The sequence below is a fragment of the Sceloporus undulatus genome, chromosome 6 (assembly GCF_019175285.1).
Source record: "Sceloporus undulatus isolate JIND9_A2432 ecotype Alabama chromosome 6, SceUnd_v1.1, whole genome shotgun sequence".
Taxonomy (NCBI): Eukaryota; Metazoa; Chordata; class Lepidosauria; order Squamata; family Phrynosomatidae; genus Sceloporus; species Sceloporus undulatus.
In genome coordinates, this window is record NC_056527.1 from 55671197 (window position 1) to 55689509 (window position 18313).

At 43.3% G+C, this 18313-nt stretch overlaps 1 protein-coding gene across 3 annotated transcripts in view; it reads right to left on the minus strand.

Annotated features, from left to right (window-relative positions):
* LIMD1 (LIM domain containing 1) overlaps positions 1-18313 on the minus strand; it is a 51783-nt gene that overhangs the window by 14026 nt on the left and 19444 nt on the right. For all 3 annotated transcript variants that reach the window (XM_042474657.1, XM_042474659.1, XM_042474658.1), the window contains one exon: positions 8168-8269. In XM_042474657.1, the coding sequence (XP_042330591.1) occupies positions 8168-8269 (102 nt within the window). The remainder of the gene's footprint in view (positions 1-8167; positions 8270-18313) is intronic.

Here is an 18313-nt window from a genome sequence, read left to right on the forward strand (position 1 = left end):
CTGACAAAATATAACCAGCCAGCCTGTAACACATTATACAATGGCTGTAATTTAAAATAGGTAGAAAACTGGGAGAAAGTCTATTTGGTGGTGGCATCTTACTGAAGAATGTTCATCCAGGATGGTTCACCTACTCCTTAGTTTGATATCATTTAAGTTTAAACACTAGGTGAACCACTGGGGTTTTCCTTTTCCCAAACCGTTTCCAACTGTAAAAGCAGTGCTTGACAGTTTTAGCCTTGAATGCTGATTTGTTATTGAAGGGGGGGAGGATAAATAATGTAAATTTATTTTGACATAAAATAAAAACTTATTTTAAAATAAATTACTACGTGATCAGCAAATATACACAGATCATGGACATAGAAATCCTATTATTACTTGACATATTCCTAGAAGTTACAGTAGATTCTGGTTTTTGTGTGTGTGTGTGTGTGTGTGTGTGTGTGTGAGAGAGAGAGAGAGAGAGAGAGAGAGAGAAAGAAAGAGAGAGAGAGAGCTATTATAGAACAGTTCAAATTAATCCCTGAAAATGCATATGTATTGTATTACATGAAGGCCAACCTTTTTCTTTTGCATAAATGCAGACTGGGTGACCACTAAATATTGATCTAAGCACCAAGCATTCCCTATATAAAGAAATGGATATTAATCCTCCAAATACCAAGAGGGGAAAAATGCAACTCTAGAAAGAGATTGCTTGGGGAAGGTGTGCTTTTATTTTTATGGAAAATTTACTGGAGTGAGGAGAGACACACAATATAAGTCCCCAAAGAAACTGATCCAGAAATACAAGTTGAGTGGCCTTCGTTTAACAGTTAAAAAAGTCCAAGTGGTTATCCAAAACAGGCAGATGTCAAAAGGCTTTTCCATTCAAAACAAAAATTTCCAGAAGGCTTGCAAAGAGAGAGAAATGTAGAAAAAAATAATAATAATACAGCCACCTGAAATGCCTCCCAGTAAGTGCTGTACTTTAGATCATTTTTGTTGGCTGAAAGCTCCAACTAGCATAAAGGATACATCTTGGATAGCTGCCAATATCATTATGTGACAGACAGAAGTCATTTAACAGGAATTCTATTTTTAAAATTTGGCTGTAATGCTGGGTTATGGCAGGATGATACAATTTACACTGTTCTATAAAAATGTGTTTTATGGAATAGGATATCTTTATGGTAAGGTATCTACAGTGCTATTGAGATTATAAACCCCAGACACTTGTGCAGTGCTTCACAACAAAAATACATCTAAATACAAAATATAAATGGAGACTGAACTCAACACAGTATTAAAAACTTAAGTGTGGAAATCTATGCATGTCTAAAATGTCCCACTGAGTTAAATGGTTCTTACTTCCAGGTAACTGGAAAGTAGAATTTCACCCTAAATAGTTTTATTACTGCGGAATATAGGGTGGGCTTATACCAATGGCGAAATCATGATTTAAATCAGCAAAAAAAGAGGCCAACTTAAGTAACTGATTTATATCATATTTCTCATCAATATCTCTTAATAAACTTCCTAATTAATACAACAAATCTGATCATTAAATCATTTAGTTTGCACAAGAGACTACTGTTTACTCTGCCTCATTCATATCTTTGTCCTATATGTGTTGTCATGTATATTTTGCACACTTCAATTACACAGAGTTTTATTATAATGAACACTCATGATGGGTTATAAAATTTAATAATTAAAAACCTGTTCTGACCAATTTTATATTATATTTCCAATGTTGCTCCTTTCTGCTTCACTCTCCTTGACCTGTCCCCACCTGCACACAATGTTCCAAACAAAAGTGAAATATCACAAATGATAGGTTGAAGTATAGCTTGAGAGTCACTGGGAAAACTAGAGCAGTTTACTTGCATGTGAAATAAATGAAATGCTTATGGGATGGGTGCAAGCACAGGCATACTTAGAGAATTACTTAAGCGCCATTGCTTTTGGTGTGACTATTCTAAGTATGACTAAGATAGCAACCCTAAATCCTTTGGATAGGCATCCAAAGAAGTCAGGATGGGACAGAAAAATCCACCAGAGGTCATCACAGAACCTGTGATATGCCCAAGGCAGTGCATTGTGTGCAGGGCAGCGTATGAAAGACACTCTCTTAAAATAAAGGATATAAGGCGACACTAAGAAATAGAGACTTATTTTTATTCCTATTGCATCTGACTGTATGGGTGCTTCTTTTAAAAAGTATTATCTCAGAATAAGCCTACCATGGTATTCTCTAATATATTTGCCAGATGGCACCATTATGGATTGGTCACAAGAAAGAGCTATTTCTACAACCATGCAACTGATTCTGACCTCCGGGCTCTAAAAATATATACCACTCATCTATTTCATTACTAGACAAAGTTCATGAAAATGTAAGTAATGTTGGCATTTCTAGTATCCTTCTTACTGGCCATAATTACAGGGCACAGTTTTTCTTTCAGCTAGTAATTAAATATTTGATGCTTGTCTTGTGTGTATTGCTCTTTCATTTAAACAACACGAGGCTTTTAGAATACTGCTGTCTGTCCTTGGTACTTAGAAGTAGCATATTTTTATGTATCAGAAGTCTCTCTTTATCCAACGGATGGTAGAATCGCCATGTAATCAAAATGAATTTAAACTTCTGACCTCCATAATATCAAATGAAGAGCCTGTCATCTTCTAACTAACTAGGAAGAAGCAAAGTACACCGAACACTGAATATTTCGTTACATGTACTTGGAAGGATATATTTTATTGTGTATAATTTTGTCTCAACGTGATCTTCTGCCTGCATCAGCTAAATGGTAAATTGATTGGAAGTTTCAATGTATGGTCTGCTTCAGCTTTTTGCACTTGGTTTTTCTACATCTATTACAGTAGTTTAAAAAGAAACCACAGCAATAACTTCCAGCCTACAAAGCAGACGACAGACTACTGCTTCTCAGAATTTGAATTAAATCCCTGAAGATGTTAGCATACCCAGATAGGTACCCAATCCATATCAATGCAAACAAGAGTGATTTGGGAAGAGAAAGGGATTGAGGAAGTACTAGTTTAAATATGACTTCTGCTAGCAATGTGCCAGTTGTATTCTAGGTATTTAACTACTCTACTATAAGCAATGGATGGCCTGGAACCCTCCAGCTGTATCACACCACAATTCACACTGGGCTGGGGATAGCCAGAATACCTGACAGGATGATGGCATTTTTACCCTGTTAACATCTTTCAAATACTTCCTCTGCACTTTTTGCATGTGGCTCTTCTCTTTATTCTTATGATCCAATGGTTTACACATTTCAAAGTCTGAGGAACATATGATACAAAAATGCCATGTCATAGCAGCTTTATGTGAAATAACACCACTGAATGGAAGTATCAGAAGGTTATATGCTCTGGCAAGTGAACTTTCATACTATTAAGATATGAAATATACATGAGACGCACTTGTTATGATGATATCTAGAACTTGGGTGATTTATGAATTATGGCCAGTACTGAGAAAACTACATGCAGAAGTGTAAGACATTCACATGAAGAAAAAATATATTCTTCAACAAGCTACATGCTCAATTTGCTGAATTATGAACACTGCTTGTGTAGCTATAGGCAAAAAGGATGTGGCTTAATTTTTGTTGTGAAAAACGTTTATGCCTCATAAATGGTGATACAAATAAATAGGTCACAGCTAGTCCCAGAAACAAACTCTGAATTCAACTTAAACTGGAATCCTTAAACATGTAAGTTAGGCCCGGTACACATGGGCGGAAAGCGTCATCCTCAGGCCAAAACTAGGGTTCAGGAGCATGCAGCAACCACACACTCCCGAACCCTAATACAGAACGGCAGCAACATCATGGCGGCCTCCTGTCCACATGGGTGCCGCTATGATGACACAAGTGCCGTGTAGCATCGATGTCGTGGGCCGGAAGTGGCGTCATAGTGGCGCCCTTTCCTGTTTGCAGCGCCGCAAAAAAGAAGCTGCTCAAGGCAGTGCATCGGTGCTGCAGCATGTGGATGCTGCAGCACTGACTCGGGGCAAAGAAAGGCAGTGCAGAACTGCCTGTCTGTTGAGCCCCATTGTCTATGAAGATTAATGCAAAAGAATTTTATGTGCACAGTGACACCACAGATTAACTGAGAAAAGTGTTTGCTGCAGGTATGTCTTGCCCAAGACACAAGATGTGTGAATAAAAGATAAGTTCCTTAAAGCCTATGAACACGATTGTATTTTTTTTTTTGCAAATCTCCAAGCATATTTTTAAGTGCATATATATTTTTAAAAGAGGTCATGTTATCTGTTACCTGCAGCTTATGTGTTTATCATGGAAACCAAAGACCAGGACAAAACTATGCTTGCAAAATTGCTCATTGTGTGAATGCATTTTTTCACAAGATGGTAGCTAATGTTTCCATATTCTGTTGAGGTCATGGCAGCAACACAACTTACCAGCCATCAAGAATGACTCTTGGGTGTAGCTCCACCCCTGCCATAATCAAGATTGCGTCCTTTCTCTCAAAACTCCTAAATATATCAGCAGAGCTTTTGACTTTGCTACCACTTACACCAGTGAGCTTCATAGCAAAAATTTCAGCATAGAACAATTCTCATACAGAGGCTTAAGCTTCTCATGAGTGTGAAATAACAGCACATAGGTCTGCAAAGCATTTATGGTTAAATCCAGAAGACAAATCCCCAAATAAGTATGAGCACACTAAGCACACTTTCTTGTAAGGAAGAACCACTAAAATAAATGGGATTTAGTTCTAAACATATAACCCATTTATACTAGAGAATTTAGAATTTATTTGTAGCCGAGGACAGCTAATCCCACTGATTCAAACATTGTTGAACAGAATCCTCAAATGAGGTCATGGCATATCATTCATGCCAATGAGTCAAAACTGGTACAAAAGCTCATAATGAAGGAACAGAGTCTTGGTATGGCAGAGGGAAGGTGGGGGAAACCAATCCATGTCTTTTTTAAAAATATGATTTTTCCATCTCAATTAATTAGTAACAACTGAGCACGTAAAAAAGGTAAGATATATTAAAACGCCTGGAAGCTAAACAGAGTCAGCTCTGGTTAGTACCTGAAGTGGAGACTGCCAAAGAATACCAGATGCTGGAGGCTATATTTCAGAACAAGGAACTGGCAAAACCACTTCCAAGTATTACTTGCCTAACAAAAATCTAAGAAATCCGTAAGTCAATAGGTTACTCATAGGCACATACACATCAAAACAGTAGTTTTCAAACTGTATTCCAGGGAAAGAATAGTTAAACTTCCACTAGGGACCCAGAGTTTGGAGAAATTCCCTGTTGAGAGTATAAGTCTCCAAACACTCCAGCTCAGGAGATTCTGAGAATTGTTGTCCACAAAGTGCCTTTTTCTAAGAAGACCGCAGCTCAGTCATAGTACATGCTTTGCAGACAGAGGGCTCCAGGTTCACCTTGGCTATCAAGGGAAATCAGACAGTAGGAGTAGGAGAGGCCTCTCTCTGCCTGAGACTTTGGAGGCAATGCCAATTTGTGACTAAATGGACAAAATGTCTGACCTGGTTTAAGGCAGCTTCCTAATTAAACAATGATAATAGCAGGCAAGAAAGGCAGCTTCTCCAGGCAATACTGATGTTCCTCTCCAAATGTCAGCAACAGGGATTATCAAATGTGCCCTTGAGCACACACTTGTTTTGTATTAAGTACTGGGGTCAGTACCCCCAGCAGAATCCCTTCCCATTTCCCAAGATTCTTCACCATAAAAAACACTATGAAAAGTTTATGATTAAATCTGAAAAACAATGTATGAATTATAACATTTATTGTTTGCAAAAGCATGTAGAAGCTCTCATTTGCATTAAGATTTTTGGAGAAGAAAAATCCAGACTATAAGGTTTACTGGGGGGAGGGGGGATGCTAGTTATAAATATGCATGAGAGAGGTAGAATTAATGGGGGGGGGGGGGAGAGGAAATACTGGAGTCTCTGTTTCAAATGAGAATGAGTGATAAATCAGCCCCACTGGGTATCTTGTCTAGGAGCTAAACATTATTTAGTTTGTATTTGAGTTACAGTATCAACTGGCATTCATCTGTCATTCCCATTACCTATAATTAATGACAGATATTTGAATTCTGGTATCAACACTGAAATTTAACATTAACTTTTATGTGCCTTGGAAACAGATGTAAGATGACAAGAGTTTGGATTTCAACTGCCATTGAATAGAAGCTTATATAACTCTCTAAACTAAAATATGATTAAATTTAGACATATATAAATCCCATTCCCTGAAGCAGAGAAGCATTAACTGAAATTATAAGCACAAGAAAGAATGGAATCCAAATTGGCAGGGAGGTGAAGGGAGAGGAACCTGTGACACATACTAACAAGTCAGTGGTCTTTATTGCTACTGAAAATACAACATATCTTTCGAAATATACACAAGTATGACTAAAATAGACATCTAACAGAAAGAAACAAGAGCTGCGTGGGTGGTGCACTCAGGCTCTATTTCCACTGCTGTCATCTTTTTACTATTATGGGCAACTGAGCAAAGTCACTTCCTCATTCTCCATCAGCCCTTTACCTTTCATGGGGGGGGGTTAAGATGGGAAGAGATACAATCACTTTTCTCCTAAACACACAAACCTCTGGAATCAATTCTAAATTCTTGGGAAGAGTGGCTTCAACCAGTTGGAAAAAAGGCTTCACCAGGCTCTTTAACTTGCTAATTTTAAACTAGAAGTGGGCAACATCCATAGAGCTGGAAGTCAATCTCCCTTCCCCTAGGACATGTAGTTCCTTACACTGAACTGTAAATTCAGTGGTGCAGAAATGGGAGGGGGCAAATTCATATTTTGAAAGTACCTTTGCTTTCAAGTATGGTACACAAAAGTATGTACCTAGTTTTAAAATACATTAGACTGTAAATCTGCTCTAAAATAAGGCGCACTCCTTGCAGACTTTGGGCACGAACAGACAGGCCAAAATAAAGCTGCTTCAGGTCACTTTGCAGGTATGCTGTTTAAATGACACACACATCTTAAGAAGCCAGAATCTGCGCCAAAGCTGTGCAGTGTGGCATTGGCGCAACATTCAGCCACTTAGGACTCATGCATCATTTAAACAGAATACCTCCAAAGTCATAGAATCACAGAATCACACTTGAAGCATCTTTGTTTTAGTCTGTCTGTTCGGGCCCTTTGTTTTAAAGCAAAATTCTTGAAATGACAGTTCTTTACAGTTCTACAGAGAGGGTGACAGTGATGGACAGAAAAATGGGAAGATGGCTTCATGTTCATACTGATATCTTTTGCTTTACACTCTTCTGAAACCCAGTTGGGATGTATTCCCAGGGGCTTTTGGCTGTAAAACAGTTTAACTGGGGAGGATCAGGTAACTGAGGTTGAAGAAGTTGCCCCTCCCTAGTTTGTGCTACTGAATTCCAACATAGTTGTATTGCTTCAGAAACAAAATCCATGAGAAAACAGAAGAAAGCAGCAGCGGGCATTTATAAATATTCCAGGAGTGTACCATGTGATTCAAAATCCCTTCCAATTAAAATAATATAGACAGCGCAGCATGAGAGCCCAAGTCAGATTACTGCTTTGGAAAATTCCACATTATTTCCTGGGCCAGCTCCAGGTTTTAAAATGGATCCTCCCAAAGACTCCCTTCTTTCCTGCCTTTCATACCTACCTTTCTCTTCCCTAAACTTTGGCTAGAGATTTCTGCAGTTGTATTTGTTTGCCTAGCTAGGACTGGCCAACTGGGATTCTAGTTCCATGAGGAACACAACGTACAGCCAGAGAGATTCTTAAATCATACAACTAACTGCAAACTTGTGGGGGAAAGGTGATGTAGCTATTAATCTGTGCAGGTCAGGACATAGCAAAAAGTATCCTGCCAAGGTTTTCCCATCCCACTGTCACACAACTGCAATACTGGATGTGCAAGGAGGGGAAATGCCTATAAGAAGTAAGGCAGTAATTTAGGTCACTCTGATTTATAGTGGACTCCTGTCAGTGTCCACAGTTCAGTAAATACCAGACTTGGCTGACTTTTGACAGTTGGTCCATGACCTTTCTTTTAGTGCAGGAGTTTAACAAGACCACACATTTTCTGTCAATTTGAGCTTCTGTCTGAAAGACTTTCCCCATATATGATTACTTACTGCAAGCTCCACAGGTAAAGCATCCATCATGGTAGAGATTTCCCATTGCCTGGCAAGCCTGGTTTGCACCATAGACACCTTTGCTGCACTTCACACAGGTTCCTAAAAAAAAGTTTTGGGAAATTATAGGTGAAAAAGAGATTCATCAAATCAAAGTAATGCATGCAGGAAAGAAACACTGGCTAGAGAAACCAACTTATCAAATTATTTCCCCTGAAATGATAATGATTTCAGTGTACTACTATTTATTAAGCTAAAATACAGAAATAGTTGAGAAAAAAGTGATATTTTAGCAGGCAAAATTGTTATCTTAAGAATTCTATAAATTTCCACCATCCCTTTATTGCAAGAATGCTCACAGATAAGGACAGGTTGCTTACCTGTAACAGTATTTCTTCGATTGGTCATCTGCGAATACATACAAATGGGTTTTACTGCGCCTGCGCAGTGCTGTTCGGAACCTACTGGAATCACTGGGCAAAGTTTACTTTGCAACATATAGAAACTTTTTGGCGGTAACTCCGCCCACCCATTATAAGGCCCCTGCCTTCCCGCTCTTTTCCCCAGTTCCGCAATTTTTCCGCCAAGCAGGCAATGGAAAGAGCCAATAAGAGCAGGACACTGAGGGGATGGACGGGTTGGATTTGCATGTATTCGCAGATGACCACTCGAAGAAATACTGTTACAGGTAAGCAACCTGTCCTTCTTCTTCGTGGTCTCTGCAAATCATACAAATGGGTTTAGACTGACAAGCTTAGGTAAACGGGGGAGGGAGTGTCCTGAAACCAAAGCTATGGTAAACCAAAGGTATATTTATTGCAACAATAAACAACTTGAACCATAAAAAGAGTCAGTCTTTTTGTTCATGCACAAACCAAACATAGCAGCAACATTGCTAAACCTAAGAAGGGAACACAGGGTCGTGCAAGACCCATCCCATTGAATTGTGAAACCAACATTCAACAGAATGTAAAAACAGTGGCATTATGTACATAAATGCTGAAACACAACCATCAGTAGTGCAATCAATGCAACCCTAAAACCAACACAGCCCTCCCGAAAGCTGTGTCTCGGATGGCTCTGGTGTCCAGCCTATAGTGCTTTATAAAAGTCAATGGCTGGGACCAGACAGGAGCCTTGCAGACATCCTCCAGGGGAATCCCTGACAGGAATGCAGAGGATGCTGACATTGCCCTTGTGGAATGGGACCGAACCCTGCTCGGGAGAGGTTTGCCCAACAGTTCATAGCAGAGGTGGATGGTACCAGCCACCCATTTGGAAAGCCTCTGCGCAGACACAGGCAACCCTTTCTTCGGCTCCGAGTAGCATTGGAAAAGTCTTTCGGAGCGACTGGAGGCAGCAGTTCTGTCCAAATAAAAAGCCAGAGCTCTCCTGACATCAAGAGAGTGCAGGCTTCGCTCCGCATCCGAAGTCGGGTTGGATGCGAGAGTAGGCAACACAATGTCCTGGCACATATGGAAGGCAAACACTACCTTCGGCAAGAAAGTAATGTCTGTTCGGAGGACCACCTTGTCCTTGTGAAACCTCAGGAAGGGCTGGTCCCTCCGTAAGGCACAGAGTTCGTCCGCACAGCGGGCAGAGGTGATAGCCACAAGAAAGGCGTTTTTCCAAGTCAATAGTCTCTGATGGCTGTGGCCATCAGCTCAAAAGGCTTGGATTGGGGTGCGGAAGAGCCCGGTCCCGTCGAGTGGCATGTCCTCGATGGCCGCCTTGACGCTGGGGTTGAGGTCCGACGCCCTCAACCAGGCGTGTCGCCGGAGCGCCATTGATGCTGACATGGCCCTTCCCGCACAGTCTGCCACATTCCTGGAGGCAGTAATGAGCCAACTCCTGATGGAGTGGGCCTCGTCCCTGACCTCAACCAGCTGTCTCTGGATCTCATCTGGAACATCCGGTATGAGGGGGGAGATCCGCTCCATCAGAGTCTGGATGTAGGCCCCCATGCAGACGTTGTAGTTGATGGCCTTTACCGCAAGGGCCGCCGTTGAGTAGGCCTTCTTGGCCAGGCCATCGATCTTCTTAGCCTCCCAGTCGCCTGCTTCAGGACGAAGCTGTGCTGGGCTCCCTCCACAATGGCCGAGTTCGGCTTGGGGTGGTTGGCCAACCAAGCGCAGCTTGCCGGAGCAACCCTGTAGAGTGACTCGACCTTGCGGGACGAGCTGGACAGGGAAGCCGGGGCGTCCCAGGACCTCTGGATTATGGTCTCCAAGGACGGTAGCAGGGGGATGGAGGGCGGTGTGGGCACCCGTCCGTGCACCCAATGCTCCACCGGGTCGCGGGCGTCGTCCTCAGGGAAGGAGAGCTCGATGTCAAGAGCCCTGGCCATCTTCATGACGTGCTCGCTGAAAGAACGCACGTCGTTGGATGGAAACGATGGCTCAGGGTGGTGCATCCTCTGAGGGGAAGCTGACGCTGAGAGGTCATCGTCCTCTGAGGGAACATCCGATGGAGGCAGGGGTTCATCCTCGGAGTCCGTGTCCGAGGTGAGGGGTATGTCCGGGACCCTGACCTGGGATCTTGGACGAACCGGGATGGGGACTGTTGAGGTTTCCTACCGCCGGCGGGGTGCTGATGATGTCGTCGCAGGCGACGGAAGAGGCTTGTCCACCACCGAGACACTTGGGATCGACCGGGCAGACGTGCCCTCCCGCGAATCCACAGGGCGAGGCTTGAGTCTGGTGAACTCCCTGATGGCCACGTCCCTCAGGACGGACATAAAGTACTGGCCCGTCTCCGAGTCGAAGAACAGGTCCGGGGCTTCCTCTCTACGGAAATCGTCACCCTCGTCCTCTCTACGGAAATCGTCACCCTCGTCCTCATCCTCAGAGTGGGGGAAAGGCGGGGGCAGTTCCCCACGAGGGGAGCTGGTGGTGATGTCCTCCACCTCGTGGACGAAGTCCACGGTGGACTGAATTGGTGTGTCCAGAACCGGGACCAGCTGTACCTCAGGAGCGGGTTCCGGGATGGAGGGAGCTGTAGGAGCGCGAGCCTTCTTCGAAGAGGAGCGCTTCTTGTCCTTCGCCTTGGAAGGCAAGTCCGAGTCGGCGTGGTTCTTTGGCCATTTGGACTTCTTGGGCACAGGGTCCTGCTCAGCCTCCTTCCGGTGTCGCTTCTTTCCCGATCTCGGGGTCTCGACTGGGTCCTCCGGAGGAAAGAAGGGGTTCTCCGGGAGGTCCAGGAGGACAGCGGTGGCTCCCAATGAGGAGGGCTTTGAAGACTTAGCCCTCTCAAGGGGCTGGGCTCTCGTTGCTCCCGAAGGCGAAGCCGGCTCCCTCGGCTTGGAGGCGTGTTGGGACGACTTGGACGCCTTGGAGGACGAAGGCGAAGCGAGCCGGACCTCTGTCTCCGTCAGTCTCTATCGCGTGGGAGCCCTCCGGAGATGGTTTTCTTCCGGATTTTGGCTTGGGCTCAGGACCCTCAGTCCCTGAGGTTTTGTGGGGGCGCTTGGAGGGTTCGTCAGTGGCGCTGGGCGGTTTCAAGCCACGGGCCACATCGGAGGTGGTGGGAGCCACTGTCCCGGCCGGGACAGACACCACGCTGGACACGCTGGCCTTGACGGATGTCACACTGGACACGCTGGCCCTGGAGGATGAAGCGGGCGGCGCGGAAGGCGGGACAGATGCCGGACGGGAACCTCCCTCCTGTACCTTGCCCAAGGCAATCGCAGAGGTCAGCCGGGACTCACGATTTTTCCGGGCTTGAGATGAGAGGGACTTGCAAAGCAGGCAAGCCTTGGCATCGTGGTCTTTGCCCAGGCACAGAAGGCAGGAGGAGTGCGGGTCCTGAACGGGCACCTTGCCCCCGCAGACGTTGCACTTCTTGAAGGGTGCAGGCATGGTTTTTTCCAAAGTCGTCAGAGCCAGAGGGGAATCCAAAACGAGGTCAACAGTCCGAAAGTCCGAAGTTACCAGGGGCGGGAGACAAAGAATGCTCAAGAGACGGTCCGAGATCAAAAGTGAAAGTGATTCCAAATGCAAGCTAAAGCAAGCGAAGTTCCCTGAAGCAGCTAGCGCGACAGAAAAAAGGAACTGGGGAAAAGAGCGGGAAGGCAGGGGCCTTATAATGGGTGGGTGGAGTTACCGCCAAAAAGTTTCTATATGTTGCAAAGTAAACTTTGCCCAGTGATTCCAGTAGGTTCCAAGCAGCACTGCTCAGGCGCAGTAAAACCCATTTGTATGATTCGCAGAGACCACGAAGAAGAAGACTTTTTATGCAGTACTGTACAGTTGATATGAGCAAGTAAAATGTTGTAGTGAATTTATATATTTATTTTGTCAATTGTCAAAAGATCCACACTACTGTATTAGAAGAAATTTTTATGTTCACTGAGCTGCATGGATATTCTATGAGAAACATTTCCTAAGGTAACCTTGAAATGAGGATTTCTTGCTTTCAGTATTCCTCTCTCCTTCAATCACATATATAGATATGATAATTTATGTTTTAACCTTTAACACTTAAAGCAAATTCTGTGCATTTCCCCCCATTCCTGTACTGCAAGAATGCTCACAGATAAGGCTTTTTATGTAGTACAGTTAATATGAGAACCCATGCAGCACAGGCATCATTGCCTTCAGCTGGCTTAATTTTATATGTTACTCAAAGAATCCGAATTCAAAAACCTCACAAAAGGTATGCAAAGTGGCTCCAGGCCAAAGCTAACCTATGACATCAGAGCAGGAAGGATGATGGATGCCAAATCCACCTCATTAGGTCACTGTGACATCAGAGAAGTCGCAAAGACACAGGGAAACATTCAAAGGTGAAAAATGGAAAACTTAAAGTTAAAATGCTTTCAGAAACAGTTACCATATATACTCATGTACAAGTCAACCTCATGTATAAGTCAAGGGAAGGTTACAGGGTCAAAATCCTGGATTTTGATATGACCCGTGGATAAGCTGAGGGTAAATTTTAGGGGGCTATAAGGAAGGCTAGAAAGGAGGAAATGCCACTTCTGTGCTTCCTTCTACTGTGGACCTCTCCCAACCAATTCCCAGGTGCTGGAGGAGAGGTTTTAACATCGGATTGAGAAAGGAAGCAAGTGAACCTAAATGGAGAGTTGTTTCCATAGGAAGCAAGGTCTTGCAAAATGGACTGGAGACAGAAACAAGTAGATTTAAATTGAGAGTTGTTTCCATAGGAAGCAACGTCTTGCAAAAGAGACTGGGGAGATAGTTTTAAATTAAGGGTTTTGTTTTTTTTAAAGGAAGCCAGGTCTTGCAAAAGGGACCAGAGGGAGAAGCAAGTGGATTTAAATGGAGAGGTTTTTCTATAGGAAGCCAGGGCTTGCAAAACGGAGCAGAGAGAGAAGCAAGTGGATTTAAATGGAGAGATTTTCCGCTAGGAAGCAAAGGTTTGCAAAATGGGCTGGAGCGGGAAGGAATTGGTAATCAATGAAGATTGGAGCATCAGGCTTGCTTGCTTTAGGACCTTTCTAAGCACTACTGATGTACTGACCGTTATATAAGTCTACTCAAAATGTTATGGTAAATTTTGGGGAATAAATTTCTTGACTTATAGTCGAGTATATATGGTATATTGGAATTGTCACTTAATAAAGAGATGTGTTGGTATACAAAATAAAATGCAAAACAATGGAAGCACTTAAAATGTTTTATAAAGATGATCTTAATTTAAAAAGATTAAACACTTGTGGCAACAGCTTTTGCAACTCTACTTTTGCAATATACATGGGGATTTGCCATATTGCATAATTAAAGAACCAACCTAACAGTATTCTCCTATACACATTTGCTCAGAAGAAAGTCACACGGAATTGATTGACTGGCCAAAACCAAAGAGTGCTAAACAATGGCTCATTTTCATCCTGGAGAGAAGTGACCAGTGGGATGCCACAGGGTCCAATGCTATGTCAACAGCATTATCAATTACTTGGGGAGTGACAGAATTGGGGGGCATTTCATACTTATCATAAGTTGCAGATGACACTCCAAACTAGGAGGAGTAGCTACATATCCCAGAGGACCAGGACAAAATTCAAAATGATCTTAATAGATTAGAAAGCTGGGCCAAAGCTAACAAATGACGTTCACCACAGAGAAATGCAAGGCTGCACTTAGGGTGGAAAAATGAAATGCATAGATATAAGATGGGTGACACCTGGCTGAATGAGACTACATGTGAAAGGGATCTAGGAATCCAAGTAGACCACAGTTGACATGAGTCAACAGTGCAATGCAGCAGCAAAAAAGGCCAATGCGATTTTAGGCTGCATCAATAGAAGTATGTGTCTAGATCAAGGGAAGTAATAGTGCCACTCTATTCTACTCTGGTCAGGCGACTAAAATGGTGAAGGGTGCGGAAACCATGCCCTGACGGGAACGACTTAGGGAGTTGGATGTTTAGCGCCTGGAGAAGAGAAGGTTAAGAGGTGATATGATAACCCTGTTTAAAATACTTGAAGGGATGTCACATTGAGGAGGGAACTAACTTGTTTTGTGCTGCTCCAGAGACTAGGACCCAGAGCAATGATGCAAGCTACAGGAAATAAGATTCCACCTCAACATCAGGCGGAACCTCCTGACAGTAAGGGCTGTTCAACAGTGGAACATAGTCCCCCAGAGTGTAGAGGAGTCTCGTTCATTAGAGGTCTTTAAAAAGAGGCTGGATGGCCATCTATCAGGGATGATGCTTTGATTGAGATTTCCTGCATGGCAGGGTTGAAACTGGATGGCCCTGCGGTCTCTTCCAACTCTATTTCAATGGGGCTTGTTACCAGATTTTACATATGAATGCAATTTAGACAGCTATGTTAATGCGATGCGACACACACTATTTACTTCTGCAGTTCGCATGACTCAAACAATGAACACCATCTCTGAATCACATACTTTAGCAAAATGGCCTTGCAAGGGCAAGTTCAATTTCTACACCTGGAAGGAGATGTGTATGGGCATAAACCTGCTTATTTGTTTGTTTTAACCCCTTTCTATGGGTGGTGTTTTGTCCTCAATAGAGTTGAACTTTCAAGACTACCTATCTCTAAAAACCTGAAGATAGTTACGGCACTGGCAGATTTAAGGGTGTTTTCTTAAAAGTTTTTGTACAATTGACTGCGAGGGATGAACCAAAAGGTCTGCTTGATGAAAGAATTATCAGTTGGATCATGGTTAAAAAATTACATGAAAAACAGAGATGGTTAAGTCACACCTCCTCCTACTTGATAAACATTAAAATAACCCACTGAGATCTCACCATTACCATTCAGTGTTTCATCTGGCTAAGACATTTGGTCCTACTGTTTAGGTGGAATCTGGGACTACAAATCTGGAGACCAGATCACTCTTTCAGTACGTATAAAGGGAAGTAATGGCAAACTCTCTCTGAGCAAATCTTGCCAAGAAACCACCCTATAATAGCTTTTGCCCTAGGATCTCCATAACTCCAGGCGGGGTACAGACCGCCGCCGCGCCGGTAGGTCTGCGGGGGAGCCGGAGCCTTCAGACGGCGCGGCTCCCGCGCGGACCGAAAAAGAAGCTCCAAAATGGCGAGCTTCTTTTTGAGTCGCGTTTGTGACGTAGCGAGGCGCCAGGGGCACACTCGATAGTCATAAAGGCTGCGACACGTACAACGCTCAGCGTCCGATACGTAAAGATGGCGGCGCCCGTATGAACAGGGCGCCGCCCTATCTTGTCGTATTCAATACGTACTAGGGTTAGGGGGTTGCGGAAGCACCGCCCCTTCCTAACCCTAGTACGTATTGTATAGTACTATTTGGTGTCTGTACCCCCCTTCAGAAACAACTTGAAGACGCAAAGCAGCAGCAACTAATTCTGAATGTATTTGGTGATGAATGTAGAACATGAATGTATGATTTCAGGTAAGTTGTTTTGGATTACAAATTGCAATTCTGTGATGCCATTTGAGAGTAAAGCACACCGCCATTTATAGAAGGACAGCTCAAACCAGCAACTCCTTTGCAAACAGGTAAGTTACCTTGATGTCACTCCTTGGAACCCTCATTCTAAGACACCATGAATAATTTAAACTTACCATGGCCAATTTTGTTAATAGATCTTTCTTTTGGAAACAAGAAAATCCCCTAAGAAAAACAACAACAAAATAAAATTTAAAACGAATCACGCAGAGAAGATTACTTGGAACATTTGTGTAAAAAAAAGGGTGGAATCATACAGCCCTACAATTATTGTTGGACTGCCTCTCCCATCATCCCCAGACAATCAAGGGTGAGGAAATAAGTCTAGCAACATCTGGGAAAAGAACTGATGGACATTCTTCTGGTAGAGGCTTGGATATGGAATTCCCTTTCATTAGTGGTGTATGTCCAACAACTGTCTTACCCATGCATCATAAACTATCATCATAACTATTATTATTGTATTAGCCAAAGACCATGACGAAAAGCTTAAAATATACAAAACACTTAAGATAAAAAAGTACAAAAAGTACAAAAGATCACAGTACAACAGTTTATTTTAATAGGTCCTAGTTTCTGAGATTCATACAGTTAAACCTCATGTACAATCGCAGCCAAAATTACTCAAAAGGATTCATTACTGTGTATTGGCATATGGGCTTTAAAAATCTTATAACAAATGGAAGCAAACATACCCCATCTCTCTCTCACTCACTCACACAAATATTCATTCATCACACACAGCAGCATCACAATGTGATTATGTCACGTGAGGTCACAATACAGCCACTCATGTAAAAGTCCCCAGGTTCTGAGCCCACATTAATTCCCTGCTGGGATAGGCAAGACAAGAAATGAGTCTCAGTACAGCCTCATCAGGGTTTCATCATAATAAATTTGAAAATTCACTTCTGGAGGAAAAAAGAAGCTTAGAAATGTATCCATCTCCATTTGAGATGAAGGAGAATCTGCTTCAATTGGCTTTAAACAAAATCTGACCAATCTTGTGAATAGCCAGATATGGAAGAAGCCAAGAACTTGCTCACTCTTCTATTCACTTCAAACATCCTTTTTGATGCAAACGCTGTTGGCGTGTGACCCAGGCTCCCAGGTAAGTACTCCTGGTGCCTTGCCTTCAGAGAGCAGACTCAGGTAAGTGTGCCTGCTTGGTTAAGTACCTTTTTGGACTACATCGCCCAGGATCCTCCATGCTGATGGGCTGGGTGATTCCGGCAGTGTAGTCCAAAATGATGTACTTCCAGCCTTTAGTTGGATCCCATGCATATTTTTAGGTGAGCCCCATTGGGTCTGAACTCAGTAAGAGGGACATTGCTTCGAGGTGAGTATGCTCCTGGATGGCTGGCATTGCATTAGCCGCCTCCAGACAGCATGGGATCACTCCCTTTTCTGTCTGTGCTCCTCTGAAGGCTAAGGCACCTCTCTACCTACTGAAGAGGGGCCTGGACTGGCTTGGAAGACAAGAAGGAAGGAAGGAAGGAAGACCAGCGAGCTCTTTTTCTACTGGACTCTTCTCTGGATTGTCTGAAAGAACCAGCCTGCCCATCCTTTAACCTGGCAGTGCAGGCTTATGAGCTGGTTGCCTGAATTGGAGCCGAGAAGGAATTTTCCCCTGTTGAGCCCAAAATTGGCCCCGGGTCAAGACAGGTTTTTTGCCTTCTCTGCACTGCCTTCCTCTGTGGCTGCATCCTTTGGCTTGTGGCTCAGGAGGAGTTAAAAGATGGGACTTCTCAGGCAAAGAATGACCTCATCATCCCAGATCAATAAAGTTGAAGGAAATGAATTATCTACAGTTGTCTTGTTGTTATTCTTGCTTATGGGACATTTTGTACAGTCGTGCAGAGGATTTCATTTTGGGCCAAGTAGACTGATCTGGGGATTTTGGTTGCAATTCTAAGTAGACTGACTTGGAGTAGGTTATATTAACAGAGTTTTGATTTACGGGGGGATGTATGGGGAATAGAAGTGCCTGTCCTATATGATGTTCACCCCTGGTGAAATCCATCCTTCAATGAATGTGTCATCAGAGAGGAACTGGAAAGCAAATGCACACTGAAGATTGTCTTGTCATTCTTACTCTTATGGGGACATTTTCCACAGTCTGTGCAGAGAAATTAATTTCAGGCCAAGTAGGACTGAGCTGGGGAGTTTGGCTGCAGTTCTAAGCAGACTGACCTGGGAGTATCTATTAAATGCTCATATAAAAC